At 38.0% G+C, this 16,906-nt stretch overlaps 2 protein-coding genes across 4 annotated transcripts; one reads left to right on the top strand and one right to left on the bottom strand.

Annotated features, from left to right (window-relative positions):
- Positions 1–4,765: 4,765 nt before the first annotated feature.
- Positions 4,766–11,464, top strand: LOC148724878 (TNF receptor-associated factor 6-like). Of its 3 annotated transcripts, XM_088731238.1 has the most exons (5): positions 4,766–4,943; positions 5,080–5,532; positions 6,055–6,235; positions 6,941–7,140; positions 9,755–11,464. In XM_088731238.1, exons 1-5 carry the CDS (start codon positions 4,867–4,869, stop codon positions 9,915–9,917), a joined length of 1,074 nt encoding a protein of 357 aa, XP_088587364.1. In that variant the 5' UTR covers positions 4,766–4,866; the 3' UTR covers positions 9,918–11,464. The 3 variants fall into 3 exon arrangements, 1 of the variants encoding a protein (XP_088587364.1); XR_015991016.1 differs by lacking the exons at positions 4,766–4,943; positions 5,080–5,532; positions 6,055–6,235; positions 6,941–7,140 and adding exons at positions 7,686–7,808; positions 8,586–8,654 and having other exon boundaries at positions 9,755–9,934; XR_015991017.1 differs by lacking the exons at positions 4,766–4,943; positions 5,080–5,532; positions 6,055–6,235; positions 6,941–7,140 and adding an exon at positions 7,532–7,808 and having other exon boundaries at positions 9,755–9,934.
- A 2,072-nt stretch (positions 11,465–13,536) lies between these two features.
- On the bottom strand, positions 13,537–15,913 carry LOC148724879 (uncharacterized). The gene has a single exon (XM_088731213.1). It carries the CDS (start codon positions 15,783–15,785, stop codon positions 14,226–14,228), a length of 1,560 nt encoding a protein of 519 aa, XP_088587339.1. The 5' UTR covers positions 15,786–15,913; the 3' UTR covers positions 13,537–14,225.
- Positions 15,914–16,906: the final 993 nt, after the last annotated feature.

Below are 16,906 nucleotides of genomic sequence, written 5' to 3' on the forward strand. Positions count from 1 at the left end.
TTTTAATAGATAAAAATAAAAATAAATAGAAATCCCAACATCAGGGTAGTCCCATCAGAACTTAAAGCTCTGCTATCAATAGGAGCCCTTGTGAATAGGATCCAAAAATAAATATAAAATAATAAAAAAGTCTTATTCAATATAATATTACAGAAAATTCTAACTAACGTGACTATTATAAACAACATATCCATGATAAAAAAAAGATTTCTTGGCTGTTTCAGTTCTAGCGCGAGGCAAATGAAGCAAATTTTCCTGTCTTGTTCTGGTATTATTAGGGTTAGGGTTGGGTTTAGAGGACAATTACCAAAAATACATTTATTAACCACTTTAAAAGTATGTTCGTCTCTTCTCGACTGTAATAACATTTACTGAAAGGCCATTTAAGATCCATTGAAGCCTGACCACTATCGTTAGATTTTGAAACAATTTTGGATGCCCTTCTTTGAAAATTATCCAGAAGTCCGGCATTGCTAAAACTTGGGTGTGGCCAGTCATAGTTTTCAAATCGGTTCAGTTCTTTGCTTTTGATTCCAAAATAGCGCAGTTTCCTGAAAAAAAAAAAGAATGATCTATTGTGTTGAATGCCTTACGCAAGTCCACAAAAGCTAGTCGTCAGGAACTTTGCTCTGAGACAGTGAAGCATTAATTATTGCTTGAAACGTCAGCTTTTGTAATCGTTACGGTGGCCAATTTACCATTTCAACTTTGTTGATATATCCAAATTATTTCGTTACTCCCACCGACGCAGCCCCAAACAGTTTCTTTCGAAACTATCAGCCTTTATTAATTATTACTGTTAATAGGTTTTGTGACTATTGCAGAAGCGTCCTTTAGAAGTCTTTGTGGAATGTTATCTAAGCCCACTGCTTTGCCTGATTGAAGTCGTCGGCCTTCCGACTGAACAGCAGTTTCAGAACTGTCAGTAAACAGAAAAGTAGCGTTCGTAGCTTCTGTTAAAGATATACTTCACGAGAGTTTCGATGCAGCATTTACAAACGATTTGCAAAGGTTGACAGCTGTATTTACGAATGTATTGTTGAAATAATTTGCGATTGAGCTCTTTTCAGTTATAACTTGACCGTCGACTTTGAGTTGTGGAGATGGTTCTTTGCTTTCGGAGGGGAGGATTTTCTTAACTGTAGTAATCTAGTAGTAGTAAATACTTTTATTTAGCTAGGGTAACTCCTAAATACGTATGATGCACGATCCTCGCAGTAGATAGCGCTATTTAAGCAATAGCGAAAATCAGACCTGAAAAAAATCCGGCCTGTACGGGACTCGAACCACTGACCTCTGCGATACTAGTGCAGCGCTCTACCAATTGAGCTAACAAGCCAACTGGGAGCAGGCCGTTAAGTTGATTCGTAATAAGCACTAGTATCGCAGAGGTCAGTGGTTCGAGTCCCGTACAGGCCTGATTTTTTCAGGTCTGATTTTCGCTATCGCTTAAATAGCGCTATCTACTGCGAGGATCGTGCATCATACGTGTCTAATACCGCAGTTCAAAATATATGAACTTCATATATTTCATTCTATCTGATTTATCACTTTCACGGGTTTGTTACGAATCAACTTAACGGCCTGCTCCCAGTTGGCTCAATTGGTAGAGCGCTGCACTAGTATCGCAGAGGTCAGTGGTTCGAGTCCCATACAAGCCTGACTTTTTTCAGGTCTGACTTTCGCTATTGCTTAAATAGCGCTATCTACTGCGAAGATCGTGCATCATACGTATCTAATACCGCAGTTCAAAATATATGAACTTCATATATTTCATTCTATCTGGTAACTCCTAAAGTTACAAAAACTGATATCCTTAGAGGCCCTTGGAGATTCACCAAGAAATATATCCAATTTTCTCAGCTTTTTTACCAGCTCCTACTCTTTGCGTTCTTGTTCGAATAAGTTACTCAAGGACCTAAATTGTGGAACAGCATACCCGCATCTTTAAGACATGCCGATTCCTTGAATTCTTCCAAAAAAGACATATTTAATTCGCCAAGCTTTTTTGATTTGTAAATATATTTCTGTTTAATTTCCATGTTTATATAATGTAGCTGTTAGATTTTTCAGTGTTTTTAAATACATTTTGTGATACTTTTACGCGCCTAGAGCAATTAGTGATATAGATGCTATATAGATAAAGTTTATTATTATTACCATTGTTGGTATTATCATTAGTAGTTGATAAATATTCAAGAAATTCGCACAAATTTAAGTTTTCCGTGAACTTTGACGATTTCGCGCTTGATATGTGCTCTAAACCTATATTTTGAGCACAATCTATGTAGAAATAGATTATTATCTCTTAGGTACAGTTCATGCGCCAAGGTTTTCCGAAAATCACCCGCACGTGACATGATCGATCGTTGCTTTTTTCACGTGTGTGTTGTTGACAGTGTAACCAAAGAGGCGATGAGACTCACTACCTCGCGTTAAGTAGTGAATTGATAGAATCTTTTACCCTGAATTTTGTTATCACCCACTTCATTTTTATTTTTGTGCCCTTCACTTCGGCATCTCTAAGTATTTTCACAAGGTCGCCCTCTTTCCTCCTTGCGAACCAAGAACCAGCACTTTTTTTCTGAAGATTTTCTTTCGCCACGTACTTCTTTCACTCCGACAAGTTCCTCTTAAAAAATTTCTCCGAGTATGCCAATCTTGGAACTCGGACACTCGTCATTGTCCATATTTCAGAAATGTGCATTTGTTTCGCGAGAGAAATGGTTTAGTCTTCGTGGCGAAGATTGAAAATGACTCTCGACCAATGAGGGCATGAGAATTTCTATGGTTATTGTGAAAAGGCCACAAACAAAGTGCGAAAATTTTATTTCAAAGAACGACAGAACAAAGGGCCGCAGCTCCGCCTCTCGTTTTCGCAGCAGTAGCGGTTTCTTAGCAGTCACAAAATAAGTAGTAAAATACAGCAAATCAAGCATCGGAACAGCATCAAGATGAATCTCATGGACATTAACAGGCTTACTGATGGTCCAGTCCTCAATGTAATAACCTGGCTACAGCGGCAGAACTTGATAGCTAGTCCTCTGAGATGCGTGCCATGCAATAGAGGAATGGAATTAGTAGAGAGAAATCCAGACCACGTAGATGGATATGTGTGGTAAGAATAGACAGTACCAATACTAAACTTTTTTAAATATCTACTTTCTATCACCGACATACTACTAGGTATATATAAGAACGATCCTTCGCAGTAAAGCACTATTTGAGCAATAGTGGAAATCAGACCTGAAAAAAATTTCAGGCCTGTACGGGATTCGAACCACTGACCTCTGCGATACTAGTGCAGCGCTCTACCAATTGAGCTAACAAGCCAACTGGGAGCAGGCCATCAAATTAATTCGATATAAACCCGTAGATGATAAATCGAACAACAACAAACATATGAAACATATGAGTGAACTGCGGTTATGAGACGTATATAAGAACGATCCTTCGCAGTAAAGCACTATTTGAGCAATAGTGGAAATCAGACCTGAAAAAAATTTCAGGCCTGTACGGGATTCGAACCACTGACCTCTGCGATACTAGTGCAGCGCTCTACCAATTGAGCTAACAACTTGTTAGCTCAATTGGTAGAGCGCTGCACTAGTATCGCAGAGGTCAGTGGTTCGAATCCCGTACAGGCCTGAAATTTTTTTCAGGTCTGATTTCCACTATTGCTCAAATAGTGCTTTACTGCGAAGGATCGTTCTTATATACGTCTCATAACCGCAGTTCACTCATATGTTTCATATGTTTGTTGTTGTTCGATACTACTAGGTAGTTTAGCATTGAAATAAGTGATCATCATAAATCGGAATTCCTAACGAGTTAGACCACTGCTTTCCCTTTTCCAAATTTAAGCAAAATGACTAACAATCGATCCTTGTCTATAATTATTAAATATTTTTCTTTATAAGGAGATGCAAAGGCTGTAGAGGCAAAAAGTCTCTGAGAGAAGGCAGTTTTTTCGCCGAGTTTCCCCGGATTCTTCTGAAAAAACTCCTAATTGTGATCTATCTGTGGAGTCAGCGCGAGCTGCGCTCTAGAGTTTCTTTCATGGTTGGATTGACAAAAAACACCGTTGGACGTGTGTTTGCCACGCTCCGCTTCATTTGTAAGAGAGATATAGAAGATAGACCAGTCACCCCATTTGGCGGTCGTGTGTACGTGGTCAAGTGTGACGAAAGTCAATTCAAGCACAAATCGAAGGTGAGTAAGTGCACTGTAATTTTCATTTCAAACGGAGGCTTCTGTTTGAAAACTTAGTTTTATAGCAACTTCTTGACAACTTTTAAAGGAAATCTATCAATTTGCGGGCTCGCCAAGTCTCATTTATCTATTTGCTTATGGTTTGACAGAGGTTACGCCCCCTTTTAAGATTGCCCCCTTGTAATACGCCCGCCTTTACTAGCTTACAACATCCCAAAATCAGAGTAGTCTATAGATTTTCCGCCAAGTATCAGACACATCCAATGACTTATTCGACATGATTTTTTAAAACAACTTAAATGGTGAAAATATGCAGACATTGGAGATCTCAGCCTGTGGAAAATGTTTATCTAAACAAAATGCAATCTTCCCATGTATAAGTGCAGTACCAGGAAGTATCTCTTAAAATAATCTTTGTCCCATGAACACTTTTTGTCATTGAATAAGGTGTGGAAATACAACTTTAATATACCTGTTAGCAAAGTGCGCAAGTGCTTGTCAAGAGTCACTGTGGTTTACTTTCCTATTGGTTGTTGAAGGGAAGTTGTTTCCTGTGAATTTTGATATTCCACCACGTAGGCGGTTTATTCCTTCACACTCCTAACAAAAGTTAGAGAGAGAGAAAGAGAGAGAGAGCCTCCGAACTGACCAAACATGAGTCACTCTCGTTCGGTTTTTGACTACATCGCATTCAGCGATTCTATCCCAGCTGAATACCTGTGTAATGTTTGGTAAGTTGAAGTTATTACCATTTGCTATAAATATTTAACTTGTGACTTGAATGGATAATACACTTCACGCCATTTTCGGAATAACATGCCAGCCTGGAGCTATTTTCCTGACCTTACTTCGCCTTCTCTTTTACAGCAAGAATCCCATTCTAGACGCAGAACTAGCAACACCGTGTGGCCATTCCTTTTGTGGTTTCTGCGTGGATATGTTTAAGAAAACAAGTCAAGGGCAATCCAGCACATGCGAGATGTGCCGTCAGCTTGTGACGGCGTTCTGCTCAAACCGCCTCGCGAATACTATGCTTGGGATGGTCGATGGGCAGTGCAAGTGCTGCGGAGAGAATATTGCGCTAAACCGGGCCAAAGATCACCTAGAACGGTGTCCGGAGTTAGAATTAAATTGTCAAGAATGCCAAGAAAGCATGAAAAGGAAACAAATAGACGCTCACAAAGCGACGTGTCCAATGGTGGAAGTCCTCTGCAAATGTGGCATCAGCTTCAAAAGAAAAGATAAAAAGAAACACGGAGATCTAACTTGTAGTGTTACAGAGGTGCCTTGCCCACTTAAATGTGGACAAAATATCACGAGGTAATTTCAGATAGGACTTTTGGAAGATACGTGAGTTAAGCCTTGTCTTTTCGCAAAACTTGCAACGTGATACCAACTTTTTTTTTATTACCTTGTGGCATCAGAAGGGCAGATTCTAATTATGGGTATCTTTTGATTTCTATAATTCCTTTACGTACCTCAAGAGCAAACATATAAAGAGAGTATCTTAGCTGATTTCTTTATGTAATCATGATATCGTTATTGTTTTGCCTAATTTCATATAATTCCCTTCACCTCGCTTAAGTATACTTTAAATTATGATGATCCAAAGAGTAACCTATCCTGTCAAAAATTATCCTTAAATGCGCTTACGATGGAATAATATCATCCGATGTTTCCGAGTAGCCTGATTGCTTAGAGGTTATGTAACGTATTAATCATTCAGCTCTCAAACAGCCTGGTGTTACAAGCTGTACCAGTAAGAAGCAAAACACGGCATAAGGATGTGAAATGATTAATACTGCATGTCATTTTTGACAAGGTTTATTTTTATTTCAAAAGGAGTTTAATACCATCTCATTCGATTGATTGTGGAGAAAGAATGTGTATCTGCGCTATGAAAGGTTGCGAAAAGGCAATACGAAGGAAAAACAAGGAGGAACACATGGAGGGAAACCAAAGAAAACATTTGTCCCTAATGACCAAGGAACGCCAGAAACTTCTCTGGAACGTCCTCGCTAAGGTAGGTGGATGATAAAATGTGCAAATAAAGGAGGGGTGGGTATCGGCTGTTAGCGTTTTTTTCTTTTTTCTTTTTGCTCTTAACTCAAAAAAGCCATAATTTGGGTTGGAGTTTTTTAATGCAATAGAAATTTGTTTCCTTTAAATGTATCATATATAATTAAACAGTTTCAATCACTTTTAACAAAGCTCGCGTTGCAATAGCCTTCTACGCAGACGTTCTTTGGGCTCGTCACGCAATCTTCCTCCCCCACGAGCTAAGAAATAAAATAGCTACTCTTAAGGATCAATTTTTGCCCCCGTTTCTTTAAAATTCGCTTTTGTAAGCAACGAGCCGTTTCGTTGGCCATTTTGTTGACCATAATATCGTGGTTTTGTGCGCGTCGTTTTCGTCTTTCGCCCACGCCCTAGGCGATCGATGCAATACTGCAAAAAGGCTTAGGGTTTTATTACGACAACTAATAGCCAAAGTACTGGTTTGAAATAATGATAGAATAATTAATCCCTTATTCCCTGGTGTAACATGTGGTACATTTTGCTCATCGCTCTAGATTTTCCTCGCCTTTAAGTCTACGGAGCTCCTAAAAATAGGGAGCGCCTGGGAACATACGAAAATCCTTACGAAACTCGCTAGGCACATTACTTTACATGAAATGTTTTCCATATGTTTTATCTCAAAAGTATGTATATTATTTTCTTTTTTCAGGTACCACAAAACATAAAACCAACACCAAATGGAATGGTTACTGTATTCACCTGGACATTACCCGCAGCAAAGCCGAATGCAGTAATGCGCTCTCCAATATTTGAAAAGTGGGAGAGACAGTGGTGTATCCTGGTCGACACCAATGATTGCACTTATCTTCAGTACTCCCAAGGTGCTGATTCAGCGTGCGTATCTGTGAGGTAAGTTTCTAAATCTTGACAATGAACATATCAGAGTCAGTTGCTGCTGCAGAGTAGACCCTATGTATCCTAGTTTCATTACTGAGAGCAAATAAACTTCAGTCAGAGGGTGTGGATAAAACGTGGCCTAGGCCATGGCCTACCCTGTGGACCACCCTATGGCCTAACGTATGGCCTACCGGTAGGCAGATTTTTAAGAACATAAAAATAAAATCAGTAAGAGTCGAACGAATACGCTGGCGTACGAAAGGGTATACTAAGAGGTCGCTAACACGATTTTCAACGTCCGAGGGAACGAAATACTACAAATATCACAACACTCAACTATACCGGTAGGTTAAGGGGGAGGGGAGAGGTGGGGCTAATATATTGCGTGGTCGCAAAGGCGTATTTCCTTTCCTAAACGGCTGTTGCCATATGAAAAGGTCAATTTTGCCATTTTGAAACGGTCGTTGTCATTTGTCGAAACAGTCGTTGCCATTTTGTAATGAATGGAAACGACTGTTCTCGGAAATGGCAACGACCGTTTCAAAATGGCAACGGTCGTTTACGAAAGGGAAAATTGCGTCGCAGAGGATATGCAAAATGGCGGTCAGTTGCTGACATATAGTGGAGTGCTAGTGTAAAAATGTAATCAGGAACGGCGTTATATCGGAGAGCATATCCGGGTAAGAAAAAGCTAACATAACGTGCCAGGCCAATTTTTAAGTGCTGTAGAGTATTGAATTTGCAACGAGCACCCCGGGACACGCACGCATCGCCGTCGTAAACATTTCGCAAACTTTACTTGCTTTTTCCAAAGAAAGGGCCAGTATTGCACTAATTTGAAAGGAGAGCTGATATGATGATGTTTGCCCAAAATTTGCGTTTAACCGGCTTCTGTTCCTCGATTTCGTTATTCTATCAGAAGGTTAAGAAATTTTGATAGGAATGTGGCCCCCAAAACAACAGAAGAAATTTGTTGGTAAGACAGTACTCAGGAAAACGTTGAAAGGTTTCCAGCAATGCTATCCTTTTAAAGATCTGACCACCGGTAGGCCATAGGTAGGCCATAGGGTAGGCCACAGGGTAGGCCATAGGTTAGGCCACGTTTTGTCCACACACTTTCTCAGAACGATCTTCGTACACCAAGAGAAATGGGCTCCAAACCTTGTTTGTTTGCAAGCAGCAAAAAAGGGACTTTAATGTCTTACTCTTATCCCTAGAAGATTTTACGTTAATTCTGGTGTAACCAGCATCAAATGTGATTAATCGAATGAAAAAAATTGACACATCCAAAATTTAAACTTCAGGAACTGCAGTTATTTAATTAAAACAGGTTGAGTTTATTATCTGAATATATCAACAAAGTTGAAATGGTAAATTGGCCACCGTTACGATTACGTTGCTTTTACCTAATCATTCTAAGCAACACATGGCAATCTGCGGTCTTTCCTTACACCTAGGTAGCCCGGAAAGCCAGAAAACTCTTGAACAAAAGCTCATCTTTCAAACCGGCAGTCTAAATCCCACAGGTATCAACGAACGCTTTTCATTCCACTGATTTATTCGTGTTTTTCTCGTTGCCATGTTCCCACCAATCATGTAGCTCCTTTGTCTGCCTTCAAAAGCAAACACAACCCACAATTCCTCTATTCACTCCGACAAAGGGCTAATGCTCGAAACGTCGGCTTTTATAATGGCAATGGTGGCCAATTTACCATTTCAACTTTGTTGATATATTCAAATTATTTCGTTACCCCCACCGACGCAGCCCCAAACAGTTTCTTTAGAAACTTTCAGCCTTTATGAGTTTATTATCAACGACTTGAGAACCTTGATATAGTTGAAGAACATCAGATACATTAGGAGACTTAGGGGAGGGAGAGGGCCCCTGACTGACCTTAGTGCCATATTTACACATACATTTCATTTTTGTCTCTCAAAAAGGGTAACATGTTGTTAGATAATTGCCTGGTAAGCAGAGAAAAATTAGACTTGAGAATACACATTCTCTTACTCCTGATCCATTTATTCGTAATATATAGCTTTAGCCAAGCCTAAAAGCGGAGCTCCCAAGTTCATAATATTAATGATAACATAAAAGAAGTGCAAATGCCAGAACTTGCCTGAGACACCCCTCCCTTCGTTTTGATAGTCTCCCCTACCCTACCTGTGGAAGTTGAAGGCACGTACGCATGTACATACGTACGCTCGGTCAGGCACGTGAAAAACAAAGGAAAAGAGGTTAACCATAATTATTCCATGGGTATGGGGGTCTGCCACATACGCGCTTCGTGCACGTGGGAGCCCCACCATGAATTAAACTTCACAGTATTAGATAGTGGTTAAGGTATGTGCAAGAAATAAAACTGTAGACATAAATTGAGGCGAGGAGCACTGATTTGCCCGAAAATATCCTCAGAATTGGGAGAAATAAGTAAAGAGCACTTTTGTGCTAAGGGATGGGTGTGGATTTGTGCCCTGGTTTGTTCAAAAGGTGGCTTGTTAGGAATGAATGTAATCACTTAAATACCCTGTATTCAAGGCAGTTAATTGACAGACTATGTCATTAGGAACGTTTCATACACTTATTTCATTGTCATGTAACGGCATTTATCTCGTTTATCAACAGTTGTACCTTGAGGAAAGCTGGTGACAAGGCAAGAATTTACATAGTGCCTGTGGTGAAACTGTCAGAAGGCAAGATGGTGAGGCTTGCCAATAAAATGCCTCAAAACACAACACATGCAACAATGAAATTAGAGATGCTAGTACCCGAAATTGTTGAGGATTAAAGAAATTTCATCCTAAAGTTGTAACACTATTTCAATTGAAGCTTGTAATACTATTTGAATTGAATTGAATTTCTTCACTCCTCAACTTTAGAAAGAGCTACTATAGGAAAATTAATTACCTGATGAGGGAATTTTCAATTTGTGCAATATTAGTTTTTGGCATGCAATTTGATGTGGAATTGGTGAGTCAAGTATGGCTTTTCCTTGAATCATATGGATGAAAAAAAGTTAATAAGAAGTAAAGAAAACAGCAATGATATACTTTTTTTGTCCTGAGTGCAAAACAAAAGATGCAAAACAGTATCACTGAGTCTCGTTTTCCACTCACAATTCCACGCTAAATCCCTCGCTTTACGAACCATCAAAATGCAAGTTTTTATTGAATTATGCGATTCTATAATGAGACTGCATCCCTCTATGAAATCTTAAAAAAATTGAAAACAAATATTGAGATGATGTCAAAAGTCTAACAAGATTTTTGCATCAAATTTAATAACTAAGATTTGTCTCCAGAACGTGAGCATGATGATTTGGCTGGATTAATTGGCAATACACTAAGCTAATTCATACCTCCCTGACATGATTGAATTTAAAGCTACCTTTGTTTCATTTTAATTTATACTCGTTAATGTTACATCCATAGTATAGGACAGGCCAAATTTAGTGTTTGGTTAACTCCTCAGCCTTATTTGATTTTACCAAATTTTAAATCATCCAAATAGTTACATGTAATTAAATCTGGTTGGAGAGGAGTGGAAATTATGTGTATTGTAAATAACTGCAAATGTGCTAAACTCAGAAATACTTGTTGATAAAGTCTATACATCACATAGACAGAGAGAGCTTTTTATCCATAATTGATGTAAAAACTAGGAACTTAATTCTCCAGAATCAATAAATACATATATACTACGAAGAATAGAAGCAAATTTTTAATCCATCATAAAGGTCTCTCATGGCACCCCTATAATTTCAAAGAGTGGAAATTTTATTATAGTGGAAAATATGCTAAAGAAGTTGTCAATTTTTGATTTTGATTAACTCTTGTACTTCCTTTTAATGAAATATTTATTCAATACCCATATTGTAATTCACACATTTTTTTAAAGCATTAACTATTTACCTCTTGCGTATTTTTAATGACATGAATTTCAGATGTAAGGAGTTTGTTGAGTGTCTTAAAGAATGAGTGGCTCATAGGTTGTTAGGAAGTAGGCACTGTGCCTATATTGAGTGTCATCATCTCAATATTAATCTGTAGAAAACATCAAACTCTTTTTGTTTATATTGCATGGATAAATTTTTCAAACAAACTTAGTTGTAATGCAAGTGGTAGATGAGTGTTTGATCCAAGTTAAACCTCATTTCCCTTCCTTTCTTCAAAAAACGTGATGAGATATATTATTAATGGTTTGTCTATTTGCATGTATTTTAATGCTGTCAATACAAATATAATCAAAGTGAATAAGGTCCAGGTTTAGCACCAGGCAAAGTGTATTCAATATCTGTAATTTTTTAATAAATTTCAAATAAACTTTGGAAACTTATTTGCAATGACCCTTTTAATTACTTACTAGGTTTATTCCAATCTCTTTGCCTTTTGCCTGATAGACTGTGGGAATGAGCAGGTTTGCTACTGACAACAGTTATGATCCCAAATGGGTTTCTGTGCTTTTCAATATTACAAACAATGGATTCGAATATGCAACATTTTCATATACATTTTACACTATTGTTAACCCTAAACCTTGACCTCTCAACAAATTCATGAAAAGTGATTGTATTCAACCCATTGGTCCTACAATGTGTACCATACTTTCAGGGTTTTATGTTGGATTCACATCTTCAAGTGTCTTAATACAGATCATATAAGAGTTGTAATTTTCTGATTTATGTTGGAGCTTCAAATTCATACTTTACAACCAGATCAAAGCCTTCCACTCAGGGATTGCCTTACATTTAGGGGTGTTATAATCAGGGGTTCTTACAATCAGGGGTCTTACAGTCAGGGGTTCTTACAATCAGGGGTCTTAAAATCAGGGGTTCTTACAATCAGAGGTTCTTACAATCAGGGGTTCTTACAATCAGGGGTTCTTACAATCAGGGGTTCTTACAATCAGGGGTTCTTACAATCAGGGGTTCTTACAATCAGGGGTTCTTACAATCAGGGGTTCTTACAATCAGGGGCTCCTACATTCAGGGGTTCTTACAATCAGGGGTTCTTACAATCAGGGGTTCTTACAATCAGGGGTTCTTACAATCAGGGGTCTTACAGTCAGGGGTTCTTACAATCAGGGGTCTTAAAATCAGGGGTTCTTACAATCAGGGGTTCTTACAATCAGGGGTTCTTACAATCAGGGGTTCTTACAATCAGGGGTTCTTACAATCAGGGGCTCTTACAATCAGAGGTCTTACAATCAGGGGTTCTTACAGTCAGGGGTTCTTTCAATCAGGGGTCTTACAGGCAGGGGTTCTTAAAATCAGGGGTTCTTACAATCAGGGGTTCTTACAATCAGGGGTCTTACAGTCAGGGGTCTTAAAATCAGGGGTTCTTACAATCAGGGGTCTTACATTCAGGGGTTTATATCAGTGTGTTTTATATGAAAGAATGTGCCCAGATGTTGATATTGATCGTTGTTCCTTACGTTCAGGGGTTTACATCAATGTGTCTTACACGAATGGGCTGTGCCCAGATGTTGATATTGATCGTTGCTCCTTACGTTCAGGGGTTTATATCAGTGTGTCTTACACGAATGGGCTATGCCCAGATGTTGATATTGATCGTTGGTCCTTACGTTCAGGGGTTTATATCAGTGTGTCTTACACGAGTGGGCTATGCCCAGATGTTGATATTGTTCGATGTTTCTTACATCCATGGGTTTTAATCAATGTGTCTTACATGATGAGCTGTAGGCAGATGTTGCAAATTATCTTAGTATGTATATGTGCACGATCCTTCGCAGTAAAGCACTATTTAAGCAATAGTGAAAATCTTAAATAGCTTAAATAGTGCTTTACTGCGAAGGATCGTGCACATATACGTTTCATAACCGCAGTTCATATATATGTATTTCATATGTTTGTTGTTTTATCTTAGTATCTTACGGTTAGGGGTCTGTGTTGATCGTAACTCTTTACATAGAGTGCGTATTCTGTGCCCAGATGTTGATATTGATTAATTGAACTTAAAATGTCACATCCATGTCAAACGTGTGTCCAGTTGTTTATTGCGATGGTAAAATGTTACATCTAGGAGTCTGCGTGCAGATGTTGATATCGATCGTCGATCGTGAAGGTCAGAACCGTGCTTGAAATCCAGGGGTTTTATATTTGTACCTCTATATTGTCGCTATGTAGCGATGATGATTTACATAAGGGGGTTTTGAATAAAATGTCATGGTAGTTTTATATAAGGGTCTGTTCCCAGCTATTGATAATGATCCAAGTGTTCTTCCTAAACTTTGCAATTTCTTTCAACTACAAGTTTTACCAGAGATGTCATATCCTCGAGTCAAATATGGGTTAGCAAGATGTCAGTTGAGATTTGAATAGACTGTGCCTAAATTGATTTAAATGAATTCATTTAGAACAGTGTAAAAGAAAACCTTGCAGTCTTGAATATAAGTTGCACAATTTTAATTATCTTGGACATAATGGGTCTACATGTAGTGTAACCTTTAAAAAGGTTAAAATACTAACAACAATAACAGGCACTATTTATTGAAATAAGTGGCTTTTAAATACCTGTGCAGTTATTGTAATTTCAAAGTTTAATAAACCACAATAGTTGTCACTGGACAAAAGAATACAAAAGAGGCAAAGTATAATATATTTAGTTATAGTTAAAGTTAATGCATCAAAGTGTAGACTGCACATGTGTGGAAAACAATTTAAAGATTTATCAGATCAAAACGTCAAGCAAATATATTATCATGTAATGTATTATATTCTGCAGCTTTTGTTCATGTTTAGAATAAATAGTTTTGTTTCATTTTGCTTTGTGCTCAATCCTGAACAGTTTAATGACAGTACCATATATTTAAAGTGGTCTCTGTCAATTGCATTTGTTTTATAGCAAGACTAAAAACTATTCTGGTCCAGTGATATCATTAATTTGTCACTACATACTAAATATTTGTCAATAACTATTTAATATCATTTCAAAGTTTGTGTTTTTGCTCTATCTCACACCTTGGGTGCATTTCATTATAAGAGTGAAACATGCACTAATTTGCACAATTTTGCTTTCAAAGTGTTTCACACATCAACAATGAAATGCACTCTACCATGAACATGTACAAAATCTAATTAGTCTATTAAGGGAGGAAGAAAATTTGATAGAGCAGCCACCACAATTAATATATCAGAGGCAACAGGTGACATTGAAATGGGAATTTTACGATCAAAAATATGCCAGTTTTTAATACGTTCCATTAACCTTTCCACGTGGACACGGAGACTTGCAATTGTTTTATTATGTTCTGTTTCTTTGGTAGAAAATTGCTTTTTGTCTTTTAGAAAATTAGGTTTAACTAGCACAACTCCAACTGATGCTAACTCATCTTGACAATTAAACCCCTTATCAGCCATTACCTCGTCACCTCTTTTAAGTTTGCCAAGAAAGCCACTTTGCATTGTTATTTCTAGATCAGAAGTACTTCCTGGAAATAGTTCACTAACAAAACAGACAACTCCACTTGGTGTGATTCCTAATAAAGCTTTCATTGTGTTAGTGCTCTTATAGGATGAATAGCAGGCAGATTGGGCATCGAGTGACGATGGCTTTTCCATCTGGAACTCAGTGCAGTCTACAATGACAACAGTGTCAGGACAGATTTCTTTGAAGACTTTCGGCATATGAAATTTCAAAACATCATCAGGTGGTATCTGTATAAGTGGCTCGAACTCTGACCTCAAAAATCTCAGCCATGAGTTAGTTATCCTTGAAACAGACATGCGAGAAACATTAAACCTATGGCCCAAGTCTCTCTCAAACAATCCCAGTCGTATTCGCACCAAAGTCATTATGAATTCCTGGAATGCTGATAGTGCTCTAGGTCTGCCAGGTTGTTTTGTACTTTCTAAGTCACAGTATATTCTTTCATAATTGTAGCTTATATTCTTAGCTGAGTCTTTCACTAGGTTGTAACACATCATTAACATTTCATAATCAGAGAGTCCAGTGTAGAATGCAATGTCATCAGGATTATCTTTGTACTTCTCAATATTAAAAACTTCACTATTACTTGAAATAAAGTTCAAATGTTTGTTTTCTTTTGTTAACTGGTCACATTTATCTCTCAATTTTTTGTTTTCCTCTTTGAGTTTAGATACCTCATTCAATACCTCTTCCAATGATGCCAAATCTATGTCAGTTTGAGTGTGTTTAGAAAGATATTGATGTTGTTCTTCTCGAAAATTATTCAGTATTTCCTCAGGTTGAACTTCTCTCGTATAGTATGGATCCTCGTGCAGTGATTCAGTCGAGGTCGGTGTTGTTTGGGTTACAATGTTGGCATTGTTGTCAGAGTAACTGCTGTCAGTATCAGTAGTAGATACAACAACTGATGAGACTTTCCTTTTCTTTGGCACAAAGTCATGCTTAAAGATTTCTCTCCTTGATTTTCTCTCTTTTGTCCATGGAAATATTGTTGGCAGATGATTTCTGCTGAGTTTTTGGCCACCTTCGAAGTGTTCAGAACAGATTCTCGTTTGGGAAGAATCCAGCTTTAGCGATTCGTTTCTAAGCGATACTTTGTAGTATTTCCGAGCCTTTTCGCACTTGGGAATCCTGTAATATTCCAGATTTGGTTTGTTTCTAAAGTTGTTGGTACACTGGGGCACACAACAGTTAAAATGATGTGGCATTTTCCTTCAAAACAGCTTTGAATTAGTCTCTTTTGAACAGGATAAATTACAACACATGTATGTCAACATGTCTTCCTGTCCAGCCAATCAATCCATGCATGCTTTGCGATCGACATTCGATCCCTCGTTCCTTTTTCGTGAAAATTCATCACTTTCGTTATTGACGTGACTGGCGGCGAACTAAACAGATTCACTGATGATCACCTAACAAGCATTAGCACTGCGCGGATGATTTTTTGCAGCAAAGATTTCATCACAGTTATGACAAGTTAGCAATACTGTTGGTCTAGTGAATCTGGCAATGCGAAAAAAGCAATAACGATGAGAAATTTCAGAATCGTCCTCAAACTTTAGCTGTCTCTGCGCTATCGTAATATAATTCTTTCTTCCGTTTCTCGTTAGATGAGACAACTGAGAAGCGTAAGATAGAAGGGAAGTGTTTTGCCAGACTAGCAATGGTGCAATTTTTGCACTAGGAACCAAATTAATTACGATACAGATAAACAGAATATCTAAACTTTAACAAATTCCCAGTCTATGATTTGATCTTCAAAGACCAGATAGTCAACCATACCACCTGAACAAGCCTCACCGAGTTATCACCCCGCTAAATCGACTCGTTTGAGAGAATTCGAAATACGGCGTTCATCTCTGAAAGAACAGCGGTCAAACTTCGCAGATTTTGCGTTTAAAGACACAATAAATTGACTTAATCGACCTGCTGAGCTTACAAACATAAGAGTTGAGTCTAGAAAAGAACACGCGCTTGTGTTTGTCGACATGTCTGTGAGGAAAGTCGAGAAATAATTCTGTCATAACCTTTTCCTAAAAGAGATTCTTATTTGTTCACAGTCAAAGCAAGTAATTCTATCACTTAACCATTTCATACTCATCGAACACAGTATAAATAAACCCTTCCTATATCTCACCTTTTGAAGCTGAGCTCAAACTCTGCAACTTCTGATCGAATTCAGCCTCAACCTACTGATCAATACATGCACACCAAAAGGTCCGTAAAAGAGTATTCTCTTTAAAATCGCTCACGTGGTTGATATCATTTGCATGACACAATAAATCTTCAATGATCTGCTGCAAGAATTTTTGAAATGGCGATCAGGAAG

Source organism: Stylophora pistillata, chromosome 8, assembly GCF_964205215.1.
Source record: "Stylophora pistillata chromosome 8, jaStyPist1.2, whole genome shotgun sequence".
Lineage (NCBI taxonomy): Eukaryota > Metazoa > Cnidaria > Anthozoa > Scleractinia > Pocilloporidae > Stylophora > Stylophora pistillata.